Source organism: Leptonychotes weddellii, chromosome 3 (genome assembly GCF_054177405.1).
Source record: "Leptonychotes weddellii isolate Sample4059 chromosome 3, ASM5417740v2, whole genome shotgun sequence".
Taxonomy (NCBI): Eukaryota; Metazoa; Chordata; class Mammalia; order Carnivora; family Phocidae; genus Leptonychotes; species Leptonychotes weddellii.
Window position 1 is genome coordinate 50,071,417 of NC_138371.1, and position 18,509 is coordinate 50,089,925.

The 18,509-nt window shown below is 41.9% G+C and overlaps 1 protein-coding gene across 1 annotated transcript in view; it reads left to right on the forward strand.

Moving 5' to 3' along the window:
- The first annotated feature begins 5,762 nt into the window (after nucleotides 1–5,762).
- PDE11A (phosphodiesterase 11A) overlaps nucleotides 5,763–18,509 on the forward strand; it is a 300,465-nt gene continuing 287,718 nt past the window's right edge. Inside the window, exon 1 of the mRNA XM_081815325.1 lies at nucleotides 5,763–7,002. Coding sequence (XP_081671451.1) covers nucleotides 6,091–7,002 — 912 coding nt within the window. The 5' untranslated portion in view covers nucleotides 5,763–6,090. The remainder of the gene's footprint in view (nucleotides 7,003–18,509) is intronic.

An 18,509-nucleotide genomic window follows, 5' to 3' on the forward strand; every position in this document is an offset into this window, starting at 1 on the left:
AGGGTACCCAGATTAAACATTGTTTTGGGGTGTCTGTGAGGGTATTTCTAATGAGATTAACATTTGAATTGGAGGACTCAGTAGATTGCCCTCTTCAGTGTGATTAGATTATCATCCATTCATTCCGCTGAAGGCCTAAATAGAACAAAAGGTGGAGAAAAGGGAAGGCAGCCTTTTTTTCCTGCCTTACCACTGAGCTGGAACACCACATCTCATCTGCCCTGGGACTGGGATTTATATTATTCTCTCTCGCCTTGTTCTTAGGCCTTTAGACTTGGACTGAATTATACCACTGGCTTTCCTGGATTTCCCGTTTGCAGGCAGCATATCATAGCCTCCATAATCATGTGAGCCAGTCCCTCATAGTAAATGTATGTATGTATGTATATATGTATGTATATGTATATAATACTCTTTGGTTTTATTGGTTCTGTTTCTCTGGGAAACCCCAAATAATACAGCTCCTCAGGTTTTGGATTTGGCATAGACCATGAACAAATTCTGATATTAAATTCCTATAAAGATAAATATAAATATCTCTGTGGAATTTACAGTTTAGAGATCTTTAATCTTTTTGGAATTGGAATAACCCTTTTTTTATTTGATCCCATGGACCTCTATTTCCTAAAATAATAATATGCCAATTTTAATTTTTTTGAAGTGAATGTTTCATTTTGGAAAATTGCATCAACCTATTTGATGATGCCTATTGTTCACATAGTGAAAGTCTGTTTTAGGAGATGGAATAATTAGGAGACAAGCTTAGGATTCATTGGGCTTCAAGATATTGGTTTCAAGTTGTGGGATGTTGGTAAGGGAGGGATAGAACCAGGAGCAGATCAGAGGTTGTGCTTAGCAGATGACTTTGGAGGAGTTCAATGTCTGCTCTAGATCTCAGTTTCCACGCATGCAAAATGAAAGTGGATTATTAGATGATCTCTAAAGTTCCATCTCGTGCTAAAATGTAATGGGCCCCCTTTGGAATAACAAAAGTTATTCTGCATATGTAAGCCAGTGCTTTGACAGGGAGAGTGATCAATCAATAAATGCTAATTGACAATGGCAGTGATAAAGTAATGAATACTTGGATCAAAGAGGAAGCCCTTGTTCTTGAAAACTACAAGTGGGAAGGCCCCTTTATCTTCTCCATTCTCCAATGAGAGGCTACATGGGCAATATTTCTGTCTTGGTAGAAAGGAGAAGGGGTATATAGAGGGGGAGTCTGTAGAGCTTTTTCCTTTAGCTGATTGATTTATCATCACAGTATCATACCTTTTCAGGGTTAGTGTCCTACAGTAGGGTTCTGTTGACTACAAATGTTGTAGAATCTATCATAGACAGTTTTGGTGGAATTAGCAGAACTATACAGAGAAGAGGGCAGAATTGCAGAAAATTGGAGCTATAGCATCCATTATTTCATAAGGGGACATCTTCAAGATTCCATATTGGGCCAAATACTTTCCATGTGTCCCTCCATAGCTTATACAGATCCTTCTTTGTCCCTGCTACTCTCTACCTAGGAAGGATGACCCATATGGATTCTATCAACAAGCTCCAACACCTTCTAGCTTCTAGTTGGGTCTAGTCATGATAGGAGGGAGGGAGAATGAGTTCAAGGTATTTATTTCTGATATTCCTCCTTTGAGGTCAACTTGAGCTGTTGATGTCTTTTGACAGGCTGTCACTATTCCTCTGAAGGCAGTTGTTACTATGTAAGTCTCTGTCCTTTTGAGTCCTGGTGACCCTCCCATCAGGTCTGGGGGTGGTGATTTCTCTGTTGCTTTAAGTCCCAAGTGTCTTCATTATCCCAGTGGTTTACATATATTCCACCTTTGTAATCAGTCTTCTTATAAATTAACCCTTTTGAAATTATTTTGAGTGTGCTCTGTTTTCTCTTGGGACCATGACTAATACACCATTCTACAAATTGAAAATGAAGAGGAAATGGCAATTGGGGCCACATCAACACACATCTTATTATGCAGCCCTCCATCACAGCCCTCTGGACTATCTTATGAGTATTCTCTGTCACTTTCTTACTTTCTTCCTCAACCATTGACTCCTTCAGTGACCTCATAAACCAAGCAGGGAATAAAGCTGGAGCCAATTCAAAACCAAGCCACAAATGCTCAATTCATTTTCCCACCCTTCCCAGTATTATTCTCTACTCTCACTGCTCTTGGTGCTGTAGACTGTGAGATCCTCAATCAAAGGCAGAGGTTTTATCTTAGTCTCCTTTTGCTCCAAGAGCCTGGAACATGAACGTGTAAGCTCTGAGAAATGCTAAACAACTGCTTTTATAATGAATACATGAAAGATGGGATTAAGGAAATGACTAACTATTAAACCTGTTTCCAAGCAGACCAGGGCTGGTCTCTCCCTTCTTTGAGGATGCTCAGTGCTTTTCTTACCTCCATGCACAACATTGCTGCTGCATTATAACCAGTCATGTCCTGGTAAACAGTTTTTGTTGTTGTTGGTTTATAACAGCTTAATTGAGATATAATTCACATACCATACAATTCATCTATTTAAAGTGTACAATTCATTGGATTTTAGTATAGCCACAGAATTGTGTAACCAGCACCACAATTAATTTTAGAACATTATTTTCATTAACTCAAAAAGAAACTCTGTACCTATTAGTGGTCATCTGCTTCGTCTCTATCTCCCCTCTTCTCATCTCCTGACAACCACTAGTCTACTTTCTGTCTCTTTGGATTTGTCTGTTGTGGACATTTCATATAAACGAAATCATACAAAATGTGGTCCTTTGTGAGTGACTTCTTTCACTTTGCTTAAACTTTTCAAGGTTCCTCCAATTTGTAGCCTATATCAGTACATACTTCCTTTCTATTATGGCCAAATAATATTCCACTTTATGGCTATACCACATTTTATTTATCCATTCATCAGTTGATGAACAATTGAATTGTTTTCACTGAATGTTGGTAAATGTTTAACAACTTGCAATCTGGAAAAAAAAATCCTGATTTGTAGCATTTGTTGACTTCTATCATATAAATACTCCCATCATGGATGACTGCAAGCTACATAATGTCACTGAACATGGAGTTGGGAAGAGATGCTAAAATGGGCTCTGTGAGCCTCTGCAAGCCAGTTCCAGCATACCACTTTGACCATCTTTGCTGATGTTCCACTTAAGTTACTAGAGATGTGATCACATGCAGTGAGGTTTCCATACACTATCACGTAGGATGATAACAATGATAACATAAAAGTAATACAACAGCTAACATTTATTGAGCACTTTCTATGTATCAGGCACTGTGCTGATTGTTTTTTAAAATTTAATTCTTGATCACCATGATTTCCTTAGCAGCCTACATCTCCAGACTACCAATATTCTGTGCTTGATTCACTGTCTGCTAGGTGGTCTTCTTCCTGTTTCTTAAATACTCCAAATACATTGCATACCTCAACTCTGGCACTTGCTTCCTCTGCCTGGTACATTCTTTTTCCCAGATATCAACATAACTCATTCCCTCATTTCCATCAGATCTCTCCTCAGGTGTCCCCTGCCCAAAAGAGCCTTTCCACTACCTCATCCCTTTATCTAATCCCTTGCCAAGTTTTGTTTTTCTTCACAGCACTATCACAATGTTCTCTTATTCTGTGTATTTATTTTCTTCTTTGTGTATTGGCTGTCTCCCCACCTTCTCTGTGAAGGCAGAGCCTTTGTTTTGTTCACAGTTGCATTTTCAGTGCCAAGGCCATGTTCTTAATCATGCTAACTAAGCTGGGAAATTTGGAATTTTTGAATAAGAGCCTTTCTTTCTCCTGTGTGCAACTCCTGGTGCTGTTAGAGGGGTGTTTAGAGAATATTCTGCTCCAGCCCCTGCATCTCTATTACTAGCCTAAATCCTGGCACCCATAGGACTCAGCTGACACAGGTGGAAGACAGTCCAGTGATGTGGCTAAGAGCATGCCTCACTCTGGAGCCAAACTAAATGGATCTGCACCCAAGCTCTGCCACCCACTGACTGTGCACCTTGGGTATGTTACTCAACTTCTCAGAATTTCTCCATCTTGAAAGTACGAGAAGACTCCTCACCTCCTAAGTCTCTTGCGAGGATAAACTAATCTCTTAATTTAAAGTGATCACTGCTGGGGTGCCTGGGTGGCTCAGTTGGTTAAGCGTCCAACTCTTGATTTCATCTCAGGTCATGATCTCAGGGTCATGAGATCCAGCCCTGCATCTGGCTCAGCACTCAGTACAGAGTCTGCTTGAGATTCTCTCCCTCTCCCTCTGCCCCTCCTTCCTCCCTGCCCCAGGCGCATGCTCTCTCTTGCTCTCTCTCTCAAATAAATAAATAAAATCTTAAAAAAAAAACATAAAGTGATCAGTGTTGGGCGCCTGGCTAGGTCAGTAGGTAGAGCATGCTGATCTCAGGGTTGTGAGTTCAAGCCCCATGTTGGGTGTGGAGCCTACTTAAAATAAATAAAATGATCAATACATAGCAAGTACTTGATACACCTTGTCTGCTTAGCTCTGAGGACATCTTCCGGCAGTAATCTTTACTTACTGTGTTAGGTCATCTGTGTGTGCCTGCCACATGGAAGCACTGTAAAGTCATTGCTTGCTTCCTCTCTAGCTCTTTTCTATTACCCTCATTGCTGTCATTCTGTAAGAACATGTCTAGATTGTCCTGCTGTCCCAGGGAACTAGATAGTTCCCAGTCTGCTTTTGTTTCTCACCAAAGAGGAGACCCTTGAGCATCAAGAAAGTGTTATCAGCCTGCTGTTCTTTCCTGGAAAATCACCTACATTTAACCACTAGGTTTGGAAAAGCCCCAAGGAAACTTGATGTTATTCTCCGTCTAACTAGCTGAGACAAGCCAGATCTGGAGCATCCCTAGGTCTGGAGAAAGAAAAGCTTCCCACAGAGGAGAAATCCTCACCCACAAAGGCCTAGGATGGTGGTAGGAAGGGAAGCATTGGTGGCCTTGCCAGACTGAGTGGGGAAAGAAGGAAGAGATGGTCAGTCATCCATGAAAAGAAGAGAAACCACCCATAACATTATGCAGGACTGCCCTTAAGTCCGCCTTGCTATACGCCCCTGCTAGGTAAGGTCACCCTAATCCAAGGAACTGTGTTTTATACCCTCCCTCCGTGTACCACCTTTTCCCACTCTCCCAGGTCCATGAATTTGGTTAAAGTCATAAGCTAATGGGTAACTTCATTTGCTAATTTCGGGGAAATCCAGTTCCATTAATATTTACTGAAAGCCCACAGGAGCTGGGCAGTGTTAGCGGGCAGTCCCAGGAATCTTAGGAACCAACAATCCACAGTCACATCCCAGAAAAATAATCCTCCCTTTCTCTGAGCATCCTCATTTCCTCGGAGTCAGCTTCTGGGTCTGATGCCTGCAAAACACCAACACTTCCTAGTACTTGGATTCCCACTGGGCTCCCCTGGGACCTGCTGGAAACGCTGGAGGATTAAGGGACGGGGAATTGGGAGGGCTGGGGAAGTAACGATGGGAGGAGGGGGAAGGAACAAGGTGCGTTTCCCCCTTTAATCGTGTTCCAATCAGGAGTCGGCCGCGTTCCCAGGCGCCGATTCCGGCGGTTCAAAGTCTCTTCCAGGAACCGCCGGGCATCCTGGGCGGTGGACTCCGGCCGGTCCGGCGCCCGAGGCTCCCTCCAAACACCCCCGCCCCTCCCCGCCGCCGCGGGCTCCGCGCCTCACTCAGGGGCGTGTCCTGCCCTACCTCCCTTTCGCTGTGGTCCACTCAGCCGGGTACAGCGGCAGCGGGCGGCGGCAGCAGCGGGAGCCAGAACAGCTATAGCTCCGGCTTTCCAGACTGGAACTGTGGCCACGGCAGCAGCTCAGTGGGGGCACCTGTGCGGAGCAGGAGTAGCAGGACGAGGGGGTGGGGTTCTTGCCAGGCACTTTCCGAGCTCGAAGGAAGGGGACCCTCCCAGCTGAGATTCCTCTGCTCAGCCGGAGCTCGCACGGAGCTGGGAAGACCGGTGGGTGTAGCCATGTGCAGGACCAGCTAGAGGGCTGGGGTAGGTAAACGTTTGGTCCGAGTGTAGAGTGGCCGTGAAAGCTGTGTCTGGGACCATGACAGCCTCCCGCCTGGACTTTGGGGAGGTGGAAACTTTCCTGGACAGACACCCAGACTTGTTTGAAGATTACTTGATGCGGAAGGGGAAGCAGGAGATGGTGGAGAAGTGGCTGCAGAGGCACGGTGGGAGTCAGGGGGCGGTAGGCCCAAGGCCCGCAGTGGCCGGCACCGGCAGCTCGGCTCACAGTGGTGGCAGAGGCAGCGGCAGTGTTGCCGGTGGCACTGGACCAAATAGCTCGGCCAACGGCCACCCCGCTCCGGGTGGCGCGGACTGTGGCGGGGTTCCCCTGAGTCCCAGCTGGGCCAGTGGCAGCCGGGGCGATGGAAGCCTGCAGCGGAGAGCTTCTCAGAAAGAGCTCAGGAAGAGTTTTGCTCGCTCCAAGGCCATCCACGTGAACAGGACCTACGATGAACAGGTGACTTCCCGGGCCCAGGAGCCCCTGAGCAGTGTGCGGCGGAGGGCACTTCTCCGGAAGGCCAGCTCCCTGCCCCCCACCACGGCCCACATTCTCAGTGCCCTGCTGGAATCGAGGGTGAATCTGCCTCAGTACCCCCCTACGGCCATGGACTACAAGTGCCACCTCAAAAAGCATAATGAGCGTCAGTTCTTCCTGGAACTGGTCAAGGATATCTCCAATGACCTTGACCTTACGAGCCTGAGCTACAAGATACTCATCTTTGTCTGCCTCATGGTGGACGCTGACCGCTGCTCTCTCTTCCTGGTGGAGGGGGCAGCTGCTGGCAAGAAGAGCTTGGTCTCCAAATTCTTTGATGTGCATGCAGGAACCCCACTGCTGCCCTGCAGCAGCACAGAGAACTCAAACGAGGTGCAGGTCCCCTGGGGCAAAGGCATCATTGGCTATGTCGGGGAGCATGGAGAAACGGTCAACATTCCTGATGCCTACCAGGTAGGACTTTGCATTGTCCCCCTTCCAGAGCCCCATTGGCTTGGAAGCTAAGCCTTCTGTTACCCTTTGGCATCCAGGAACACATTAATTTAGATTCTTTACAATACTAATCTTGCTACTTAAATTCCCTCTGAGTTTAGACCAGTTAGAATGTTACTACACCATCTTTGATGTAATGGTCTTTTCCGAACACACAGTGGTTTGTGAACAGTTCACATATCACAAGGACTACATTTTGCACTCATTAATATCACATGTTTCTCTGTCAAGATTCCTTATCTTTAAGAATATCACTGTATGGTTTTAGAATGCATTTGTGAGGTGCTTGAAAAAAAAAAAGTCTGCTCCAGAATACTAGTGTTAGTCTGAAGAAAATGGGATGTTGGTGTCTCTGATGTCTTTTGGGACTGTAATAAATTTCATTCTTTCAGAGTTGGACGGGAAACAAAGTACCAAACTACTTTCACATCCCTTAGCTTAAAGTTGCATGCATTTCAAGGTAGGGAAGAAGAACAGAGGAGGAAAATCAGAGGAAGAGTGGGCCTTTTTAATTGTTTCTGTTACTGAGTTTAGAAAGGTTGGACAAATAGAGGGATTATTTATCTTGAGGTTTGAATATAGCATTTTCTGCTGTCACCTTTTGACAGGACTGAGCATGTAGGTTTTTAGTTTGTGAAACAAACAAATATTGGTAATTTTCTTAGCAACTCCAGAGGCGATCAGCAGGGTAAACCTGCTAGTTTCAAGTGGAAAAGGAAACCCAACATGCTGTTTTCTGCTATTTCTAAGCCTTTCATTTTCACGGCAATTTGAACTTGATATTAAATGCCAGATCCGAAAGCCAGTCAATTCTAATTTCTTTAGTATCTATTCACTGAACATGATGAAACTGGATGTGCTTTCTATGAGACTTCTTCAGGGTTCATAAGAATTGAAAGTTTTGTGGTCATTTGATGAGCACTTCTTCCAGTGTCTAATAGAGCTACCTGTTTCTCTAGAGTTTGGTAGCTGTTGATCAGAATAGCAAAAGTGGTGGGAAGAAGACTGAGGGCAAAATTTTCTCCATTTCATCTGAAAGTTGACAATTTTACATAGAAAATTGACTGGCTTGGACTAAAACCAAGTTTCACATTTTTGCGAGGTGTCTGTCAGTATAACACTTTCATAGTCAGGGATGCCTGTCAAAATACCCTCTTCATTAACCTTTTGTTATTGATTAGGTGCCTTATTCATTATACCCTCCTTGAAGACTGATAGTTTTAGGTCAAGCAACCAATGAATGAACTTTCACAAGTGTCTCTTTCTCTGTGATCTTGGAAAATAGGAAGAAAGGAAACATTTAATAATTGGAATGTTGAAGATTCTTTAAGAAGTTGAACAATCACAAAGTATTTTCCTTCCTATTCCTTCCACATTTGTATTGTGTGTTTGGGCTAAAAAAAACCCCAAAAAACAAAAAAAAACACAAAAAACCTCTTCCTAGTTGGATGGCACTTGTTAGAACCCAGAATTGCATTCTATTCTCTTCATTGCCTTACTTTTTCTTGTTCTTCCTCAGATATTCTCCTATTTCTATGAGCCTTTATTTCTTGCTCTCCTCCTTCAACTCCCAGCTTGTATTTAATATTGTCCCCATAACCACCTTTTCTTCCAGAGCAGAATTCCCAGCTTCCTCAGCAGTTGACTTGCCTTCCTGCTGCCTGGAATCGTGGCTAGAGGTGTTATCAGAGTTACAGACAATCGGGTTTGTAGCAGCTGATATTTCTTCTGGGCCCTACTCATACTCTGAAGACAGAATGAAAGCAAAGTTGCCTTTGATATCTGGAAGCTGACAGTGGGAAAGGAGAGTCCCCAGGGTGGCAGCGATGGCTATAGAGAAGACAGGTTGTTGGGAGGACCGGCAAAAGGCAGGTAGGGGGAGGGTGTGATATTGGCTGAGAATTTGAGATCTGTCTGCGTCATGCCTTGTCTTCATTTCGACCTGAAATGAAGAAAAGTTTCTCAGAAAGTTTCTCTTTCCTTTCACCACTGCTTCTACTATATATTTCTATATTTTTAACGTGGTGTGTTTTTCTTCATTTTTTAATGCTACTCTTCTTCAAAAAAAATGCTTTTTTTTCTTTATTATGGTGTACCATAATATGTAGTCTCCATTAGTGTGACCTTGGGAGAATTTCTTTATCTCTAAGTCTCAATCTCCTCATCTGCAACATGGGAATAATAACATCTATGTGGCAAAGATAAAATAATTGTTTGGAAAATAAAATGAGTATCGCATTATAGCCCCTAAAACAGTACCTGCCACATTGCAATTGCTCAGGAAATGGTAACAATTTATGATGATAACGATGATACTAGTCTGCTAGAATTCTTTTTCTTTATCTCATTTTCAATTGTTTTTCTCTTGATCAGGGACTGAGAGATGTGGACTCAGCACATTTTGACCAACCTACTCTTTCCCTGAGCCATGTTCCACCGTTAAATAAGTATTTTAGAACCATCTTTACATTCAAGGAAGATAGAAATATCTACCCTTCAACTCTCTACTTCAGATTCCTCTAAATGTGATTGATAACACTTGACCCTATCCTTTCCTATCAAAAGTTTTATGCTTTGTTCCTTTTAGAAACCCATGCAATATAATTTTTTATGGAGTTGTATTAATGCTGCATCCTTCCTAAATTCTAGCATTTCCCCCCATCCTTCCCATTTCTGACTCTTATAGATTTCTCTTAATGAAAACCGACAACCTTTCAAATGTATGATCTTTTATCACAGTGTTGTTGTAATTCTGATCCTCTGTAAACATTCTGAAGTTTCTTTGTAAAAATATAACCATCTTCTTTGATTTTCATTACCTACTATGTTTTTAAGGTGTTTCTTGCTCAGATTCAACTAACATTCTTTTTCTTCTTTGGGAGGTGAAATTTTTATGATACAATGTTTCAAAATTTAATCATTTAAAAATTAGGCTGATGATCTTCTTGGGTTTAGGATATGGGTGAGAGAAAAGCATTAAAGATACTTATGAAATTATGATAATAAGCAAGACATTCTGGAGTTAAGAGTAGGCTGTTTAATGAAATACTAAAGTTGAATACAAGTTCTGACAGCAAAAAAACCTCTTAGTTTATTTCATTACTTTTCATTACTTTCTTCAATTTGTCTAAAAAACAGACTTGAAATTAGAAGAAAAAAAATTGCAAGTGGAAAAAAATTCATTTTACGTATCCAGTATGGATCATAGTGACTGCCATTTATCTTTTTTTCCCCTGACAGTTATAAGTTATTAAACAGCCCACTTTAATATAGTAATGAAAAAATTGCCCTCAAGAGGTTGAAAATAAGAGCACTCAAGTAACAGGTGTTCTCTTTGAGATTATTCTGAGCATTCAGAATATAGCACTTTAAACATTAATAAAAAGTGTGAGATGATATTTTCATTAGTGTTGATAATGATGATACAGGTGTTTGATGGGCTTTGGGTCTGAAAAGCAGCCAGGATGTTTTGTTAGGTGAACTGGGAGGAGGAAAGGGGATGACGCAGAAGGGTTACAGGTGTGCCAGGGTTTCAGAAAACTGATCTGTTTACAGTACAGTTTCATTTATTCATTAGTTCCAACAAACATACACTGAGCGCCCATTTTACCTAAGGCCTGGGTAGGGGGACTGTGGGTATACAAAGGTGAGAGGACATGCTTTTTTGCCCTCCAAACACTTATATTTGAGGGGCATATACTATACACAAACAAGTAAATACTAAGCGCTATGCTTAATAAATGTTGCAGATTAAATGATTAGTCTCAGAGGAGAATGGAGTCCCATTGTGACTGGCCTCATGATGGAAGACTTCATGGAGTAGGTGCCATTCAAGCTGAAAAAAGGGTTAGATTTCACCGTTGGAGACAGTTGTGGGTTTGGGGGTCATGATCCAGGTGTAGTAAAATGGCTTCAGCAGAGACACAAGAATGAGCAAGCACAAAATGTGTATAGGGCACAGTGAATGGTTTCATTTGGCCAGAGTATTGCCCATGCTATAGAACGAATATGCAAAAGTAAGATGAGGGCAAAAGAAGAAAGAACCTTGAATGCCTGACTAAAGAACTTGAATTTTACTAACAGTCGGGGACTAAGAGTTACAGGGAGCCCTTAAAAACATTTTAGTAGGATCAGGGTGGTGTTTTGGGTAACCTGGTGGCAGTGGCTGAATGGATTGAACAGGGGGAGGCTCAAAGCTGTGGCAATAATTAACAGTCTATTATGATGATCTAGTGGAGCCATGATGAACAACTGAATTAAAGCAGGGACAGTGCAAATGGGCAGCAGGGGACAGATGGAAGATGTTCTGCAGGTGTGGAGTTGGGCTAAGAGGAAGGGAAGATAATGCCCTGGGTGATATGGAGAAGGGTGCTGCTGTTATCAATAACAGGAAACGAAGCTGGGCGAGTAAAGATTCTAAGTAGAGGCAGTTATGTAATTTGTGGAGTGTAGTGCAAAATGGTAAAGCAGGAGCCTGGTTGGAGGTGAAGTTAATCTTCTCTTCCCAAGAGTATGCTGCCTCAACCCACAGCAGACATGCAACACCCTACTGATTTCAACCTCCATGCTGAGAAACTCTGTGCCTGGATTGGGCGTAGGTAAGGGACCCTCATTGAGTTCCCTGCCTAATTGGTCATAATGCTGCCAGCTCTGGGTGAGGATGACCACAGCCTTGCTCTTCTCTGTGATGGCATGGGGCATGCACCTGACCCTCCCCACATTCCCACCCAGATCCCAACCAGGAGCAGAGGGCAATGGCAGATGTGGAGTGCGGCCTCTCACTCAACCAGGATGACATGGTTGTAGCCCCTGGTCACAAGGGAAGGGTGATGAGGTGGGAGGCCTGGGACACAATAGAGCATGATGGATAAATGACCAAGAACTGGTCCTGGGCAGGCAGTGGGAATGAAGACTGAGTGTGAGCTAAGGCTTCAAGATTTGGGGTCATATGCCCCTGTTCCATTGGACTTCACTTAGCACAAATTCAAAGATAAAATTATTAAGTGTTTCCTACAGCATAGCATTAAACCTCAGGCAGGGGGCCCCTAGGCAACGGCACCAGTCACGTGTCCATGAAACTGGCCTGAGTCTGAGTCATTTTTATTTATTTATTTATTTATTTATTTATTAAAGATGTATTTATTTATTTATTTATTTGAGAGAGCAAGAATGAGAGAGAGAGAGAGAGTATATGAGAGGGGGGAGGGTCCAAGGGAGAAGTAGGCTCCCTGCTGAGCAGAGAGCGCGATGCGGGACTCGATGCCGGGACTCCAGGATCATGACCCGAGCCGAAGGCAGGAGCCTAACCAACTGAGCCACCCAGGTGCCCTGGGTCTGAGTCATTTTGAGTGTTAGGTGGAGTTCAGTTTTATTTCGGCTAGTGTCTACTGCTTCCTTTCACATGGCCTCAGCTCCATTCTAATTACATTATGTGCCATTTTCAATGCCTGGACTGTGCTCTTCTATTTCTGTGCTTTTCATCCTTTCTGCCAGGATTACTCTTTCTCCGTATTTTCTCATTCAAATCTTGTTTTGCCTTCTAATATAAGAAAGGAGCAGAGCTGATTGCTTATCCTTGATGAGAAGAGATGGAAAACAAACAAAAATTATACACAAAGTCATATTTAAGAATGCATTCTACTATACTGACATATTTATTATATGTATTAAGTAAGAATATGAATAATGATATTTTATAATTCACTTTCATTGAATTTCATTTTAGAATAACCTCCATTGAAATAACTACATTTAAATGTGTTTGGCTTCAGAAGGGATTAATTTCACATATCTAGAAAATTCAGTGAGGAGTACGCTTCATTCCCTGATGAGCCACTGCTGACAGACATGTGTCCTGTGATTGAGTTGCTGAGATTTGCTTAAAAGGCAGATGTTGATCCCACCCCAAGACTGGTATTAAAAGGAGTTACATGAATTCTTATTTCAGCCTTGCACATAGTGTTTTAGAAATTCCCCTAAGCCCACAAACATGTTCACTAGCCCAGAACCAGAATTGATCTTGTGCTTGAAGCAGGAAACATTTGCTGTTTCAGCCCCTCTTCCTGACAGACACATGATCATGATAAACACAGTGACAAATTGCATTTGCTGCTTTGTACATGAGGATAGATTACAGAGAAGTACAGTTCCTACAGAATCATGGGGAGGTAATTTAAGGTTAACTTAATTTTTTCCCAACCCATAAGCTAAATGTTTACTAATCTGACCAATTTATTTTGGTTCCTGAGGTTTGGGTCACCTGTTTATTTACAAGGTTGGCTTAATTTGGAAGTTAGTGTTTCATGTTTAATATAGTGTTGAAAAGTCATTTGAAGCTGTCCTCTGAAATAGCTTTGAGTCGTTTTACCGGAAAGTCAACAAGATCCTTGACGTCCACTACTTGCTACTTTAGTTACTTATTTTAAGGGTGGTGTTTTGCAATATAACCACATTCTTTTGGAAAGTGTAATTTGAATCATAAAGGAAGCTGTTTAGTCATAAGAGAGTGGGTTGGGTTTCTAATATTTTGGGAGAAATGTTGGTTCCTGGCCATTTACAGGCATTCAGGCTAAATTTATTTTTATTTATTTTGGGGATTAAAATAGTAAAGAAGCCTTCCTGGTATTAAAAAAAATGTGTATCTTCTATAATTCTAATGGTTTCTTATTAATTGGTTGGTTTCATTGACTGTTGAACAGTGGTTTTATACATTAATGATAAATTCTGTTTCCTATCATAAAATATAGCTTTAGGCTACTGCAAATTTAGTACAAGGAATCTTTTTTATCTAAATGAAAAAATGAGGAACTTTTGAGAGCTTTTTAAGGGTGTCAATTTTTTAAAAATTTAAGCATGATGATAGATGGGAAACTGAAGCTCCACTGTGGATTAACAATAACTCTATTTATGGAGCACTAATTATGAGCCAGGCATTAGCTCATTAGCAAGCATTGTCTCTTTTAATCTTCTCAACAGTTCCCAGAGGTAGCTATTACCACCCTCATCTTCAGAAGGAGAAACTGAGGCTTAAAAGGGTTGAATCATTTGCTCAAAGTCACTCAGGTGGTGAGAGAGCTGGGATTCAAAAGGAGATCTTTGGACTGCAGAGCCTTCATGCCTACCATCCCCAGTGTGGCCTCTACTGACCACTAACTATTATATGCACACTGATAACTGTCCCTTTGCCTTCTCTTTTTCTCTGCCAGTTTAAATCCTCTCACCCCTCAAAGCCCCACTTCATGAAGCCCTTGCTAATCCCTGCCCCATCCCACTCAAACTAGACAGGATTTCTCCCTCTTTGGTATTCTGTAATGCTTTAATGTGCTTCTTTCTATTTTCATAGTATTATAACTATTTGGATACTACATGACCTCTTGACCATGAATTCCTCAAGATCAAGATCATGACTTCTTCATTTCACATTCTGCAGTAGGTCATATATGAATTCATGCAAATCTATTCAACTGAGTAGTTACACTGATACACCCTTTATGTGGTCAGTTCAACTACCTCTAAGCACAAAGTTCAGCCTGTACAGGCCATATACATAGCTAAACCAGGAAATTCATCCCCTGAGCACATCTTTTACTCTTTAGACCTGATTTTGTAGATTTTTTTTTTTTAAATAGGGCTTATGAAGCCCAGATAACTGGTCAATTATCTGAATTGCTTGTCTGCATTAATCAAATCTTCATAGTAACTGCTGGGCCCCTGTCTCCCCACCCCCTTCACTTATATTTATTTATTTATTTTTTAATTTTACTTTATTCCATGTGGAAATATGGAGAAAATAGACTGCCACTAGCCAAATACTAAACTAGCAACAGCTCACTTCCAACTTCTTCTTGGCCAAAGCATAACTTGGGACATGACTGTTCTGGCTAACTGAATTTTCTAGTTTTCTCATGATTACCCCTATTCATGCAATACAACTTCTTTTTTTTTTTTTTTTATTTGAGAGAGAGAATGAGATAGAGAGCATGAGAGGGGGGAGGGGGGAGGGTCAGAGGGAGAAGCAGGCTCCCCGTTGAGCAGGGAGCCCGATGCGGGACTCGATCCGGGGACTCCGGGATCATGACCTGAGCCGAAGGCAGTCGCTTAACCAACTGAGCCACCCAGGCGCCCATGCAATACAACTTCTTGAAGGTAAAACACTCCTTCCAGGATAAGGTCTTACAGATGTTAGAATTTTCCCCTGAAAGTCCTTTCAGACATGAGAGATTATATTGACCAACCTGGTAATTATTTATTTTTCAGGAACATTGCACTTTCAGGTTTATTGATTACATTTCTTACGCTTCACATACTCTTTTTTTTTTTTTTAAAGATTTTATTTATTTATTCATGAGAGACAGAGAGAGAGACAGAGGCAGAGGGAGAAGCAGGCTCCCCGCGGCGCAGGGAGCCCGATGCGGGACTCGATCCCAAGGACCCTGGGATCACGACCTGAGCCGAAGGCAGACGCCCAACCGACCGAGCCACCCAGGCGTCCCACGCTTCACATACTCTTAAAAGGTGTAAAAAAGGGCGCCTGGGTGGCTCAGTTGGTTAAGCGACTGCCTTCGGCTCAGGTCATGATCCTGGAGTCCCTGGATCGAGTCCCTCATCGGGCTCCCTGCTCGGCAGGGAGTCTGCTTCTCCCTCTGATCCTCCCCCTTCTCATGTGCTCTCTCTCATTCTCTCTCTCAAATAAATAAATAAAATCTTTAAAAAAATAAAAAAAAAAGGTGTAAAAAAATTCAACTTTTGAGATGGTTGCATTTACAAACTACTCATTCCAAGATGTGGTTATTAGATGTCCATGGGGCATGTCCAAGTGAGAGCTATCTCTTCCCCTTCTATTCCCTATAGTTAGCATCAATAAACTGGGCTGGTTGCTACACCACCCCTCCATCCCTCCTCCCAGCTGAAATAACAAAGTATCTAATGGTAAACCATACAACTACCCTTGTTATATAGAAATGAACCACCATCCCTACTTCTGAAGAGGAGGGTGCAACTACCGGAACGCTGAGAGAGAGTTCCAGCTGTGGGAGAGGGGCCACCCAGCCAGAGCTGTGGCCTGAGGGAGAGGAATGCAGTCACAGACGAACAGGACCTGGAGGAGAGGGGGCCACGAAATGTTATCCTCCTCACACCCTCTTCCCCTGTCAGTGTCACTCAGTGGTTTAACCCAGGCTTGGTTGAAACCAAGAGGGCAAAGGGAGTCCTCCCTGGCACAACGATTCATAGGAGTCAGTCTTCTGGCACAGAACAGAGTAGTAAAACGTGGTAAGAGCATCTGGAGAGCCAAATGGGGACTATCCAGAGTCATCAGGATATTTCTTAGTTTACTCACCAGGAATGTGAGTGTGTGTAGAGACCAAGTCAGGTGGGAATATCCATCTTTGATGTGAATACTGAATTTCATCAGTATATAGAAAATAGTGATTGAAATCTGTTGAAAATGAGTTCGGAAATGCCATATTGGTATTTGGCTGTCTTGTTCTGTCTGAGTAATTTTGTTTATTCCCAATATGCTATTTCCCAGAAGAAACTCCATAGGAGGCAGCCAAGACCAAACACACCTAACAGGAATGAGATGACTTTGGTCTAGTTAATGGAATTTTTTCCCTAAACAACCTGATTAAGCCCATTTATTTGAGAAATGAATTTGTCAATTACTAATCATCTTGTTAAACTGTAAAAGCCATCAGCATGTAATAGAACATGCTCTAGACTTGGAGATAGAAGTCTTGAGTTCTATTCCCAGTTCTGCCTTATTGTTTTCAGCTATAGTAAAGGAATAATATGTCCAGACATGTCCATCCCATAGTATTTTGTAAGGATCTATCTATTAAAACCAGTATTAGATTCTAATGAGGTAACGAGAAAGAATATTCAAAAGGGTAAAGTAAGAAATGTAAGACTTTATTCATATTTTTAAATGCACAGTCCAACAGGGTTTATTCACAGGGCCTGGCCTGGAAAGGTCCTTGTGCATGAAAGGAAAACTTTGATTTAAAATATGGTAGTACCTGTATTGACCATATTTTCTTATTTTCCGTATTCTTGATGTTCTGGTTTTGGTGGCCCTGATCCTACAAAGACTGCCCCTCTTAGGGGTAGCTAATTCCTAGAGATAGCAAAGGACTCCCCTGCAAGTGCGCCTGTGATATACTAACCAACCACCCCAAAGAGCCCACATCCCCAACAACCTCCTTTATCAAACTCTCACACACCAAGCCAGAATCCCTTTGCTTATGTCACCCCAGGGTCCTAGACAACTAGGGACAACCCCTAGAGTCCAGAGCCTCCTGAAATTCTTCAAACTATCCAATACTAAATTGACCCAGGGACCCTACCCTGCCTCTGCAACTTCTTCCCATGGTAACCCCAGTAAAGGCTCTGGGCCATGTTCTGCCCTCTCCCTTTCTGCCTCCCAACTGACTCTGGTTCTTCCCCATAGGGCCCTGCATGGTGTGCCCTGCCTCCTGTGTTTAGGGATCTGTGAGTATAACCTGCCTCCTTCAAGACAATCATTTCCATGTCAGTGTGTCTTACCATACTGGATTAAAACAAATTTCAGTCACATTGCAGGATAGTACCATACATACATGATGCCTTATACATAGATAATGATTGCTTTAAAATGTAAAGTAACCAAATGCTTTAAATGAATTTTAGACTGTCAGGATCTACTGGCCATAATACATATCGTGCATTTAACAAGCATAGTTAATTTTTTTTTTTTTACAACTGATGAATATGCCTATTTTTCTAGTATAACATGTAATCCCAAAAGTATGCATTGTGTTTCTGTGCTGTAAATTCCCCCATAATGTCTCCAGATTGACCATTTGTACTTTTATTCTTGAAATCCTAAAGATTTTTTTAAATGACAATATTTGGATCTAGTACTTGTAAACTAAATAAATTGTAGCAGCTGACATTAAAGGGTAAATGAATACTAAATCATGGTGCTTATAATCAAGCTCTAATAATTTATTAGGCTAGGTGGAATCTGTGATGCAATTTTATTTTAAATGTGTTGACTATATACCAAATAATAGATTGACTTTCTTTATTTTATGTTTTTCTGTTTAGATATGTTGTTAATTTTATGCTATGCACTATCCTTGTACTTATGCTACCTATATTTATCAGATTGTCAGAATGTCCTAACCTTTACTTTTTTCAATTTAAAGAAATTAGATGTTACTCCTTTTTCATTTAAATGGCTGTATGCAGTTTAATAACCTAATAGTTTTTATGGGGATTTGGCAACTTAATGTGCATGATTACATATTTAAAATTTTAATAACATCTGTAATGGAATTAAGAAATGTAGGCTTGGGAAATTGTGGGAAAGATTATCTCAGGGTTGCTAAGAAAACCAGTCTAGGTTTTTCTGTATAAAGTCCTCTGGAAATGTGAAGCTATAATCCCATCTCTAATGGCCACCTTTATGGAACATCTGCATTTCCCCC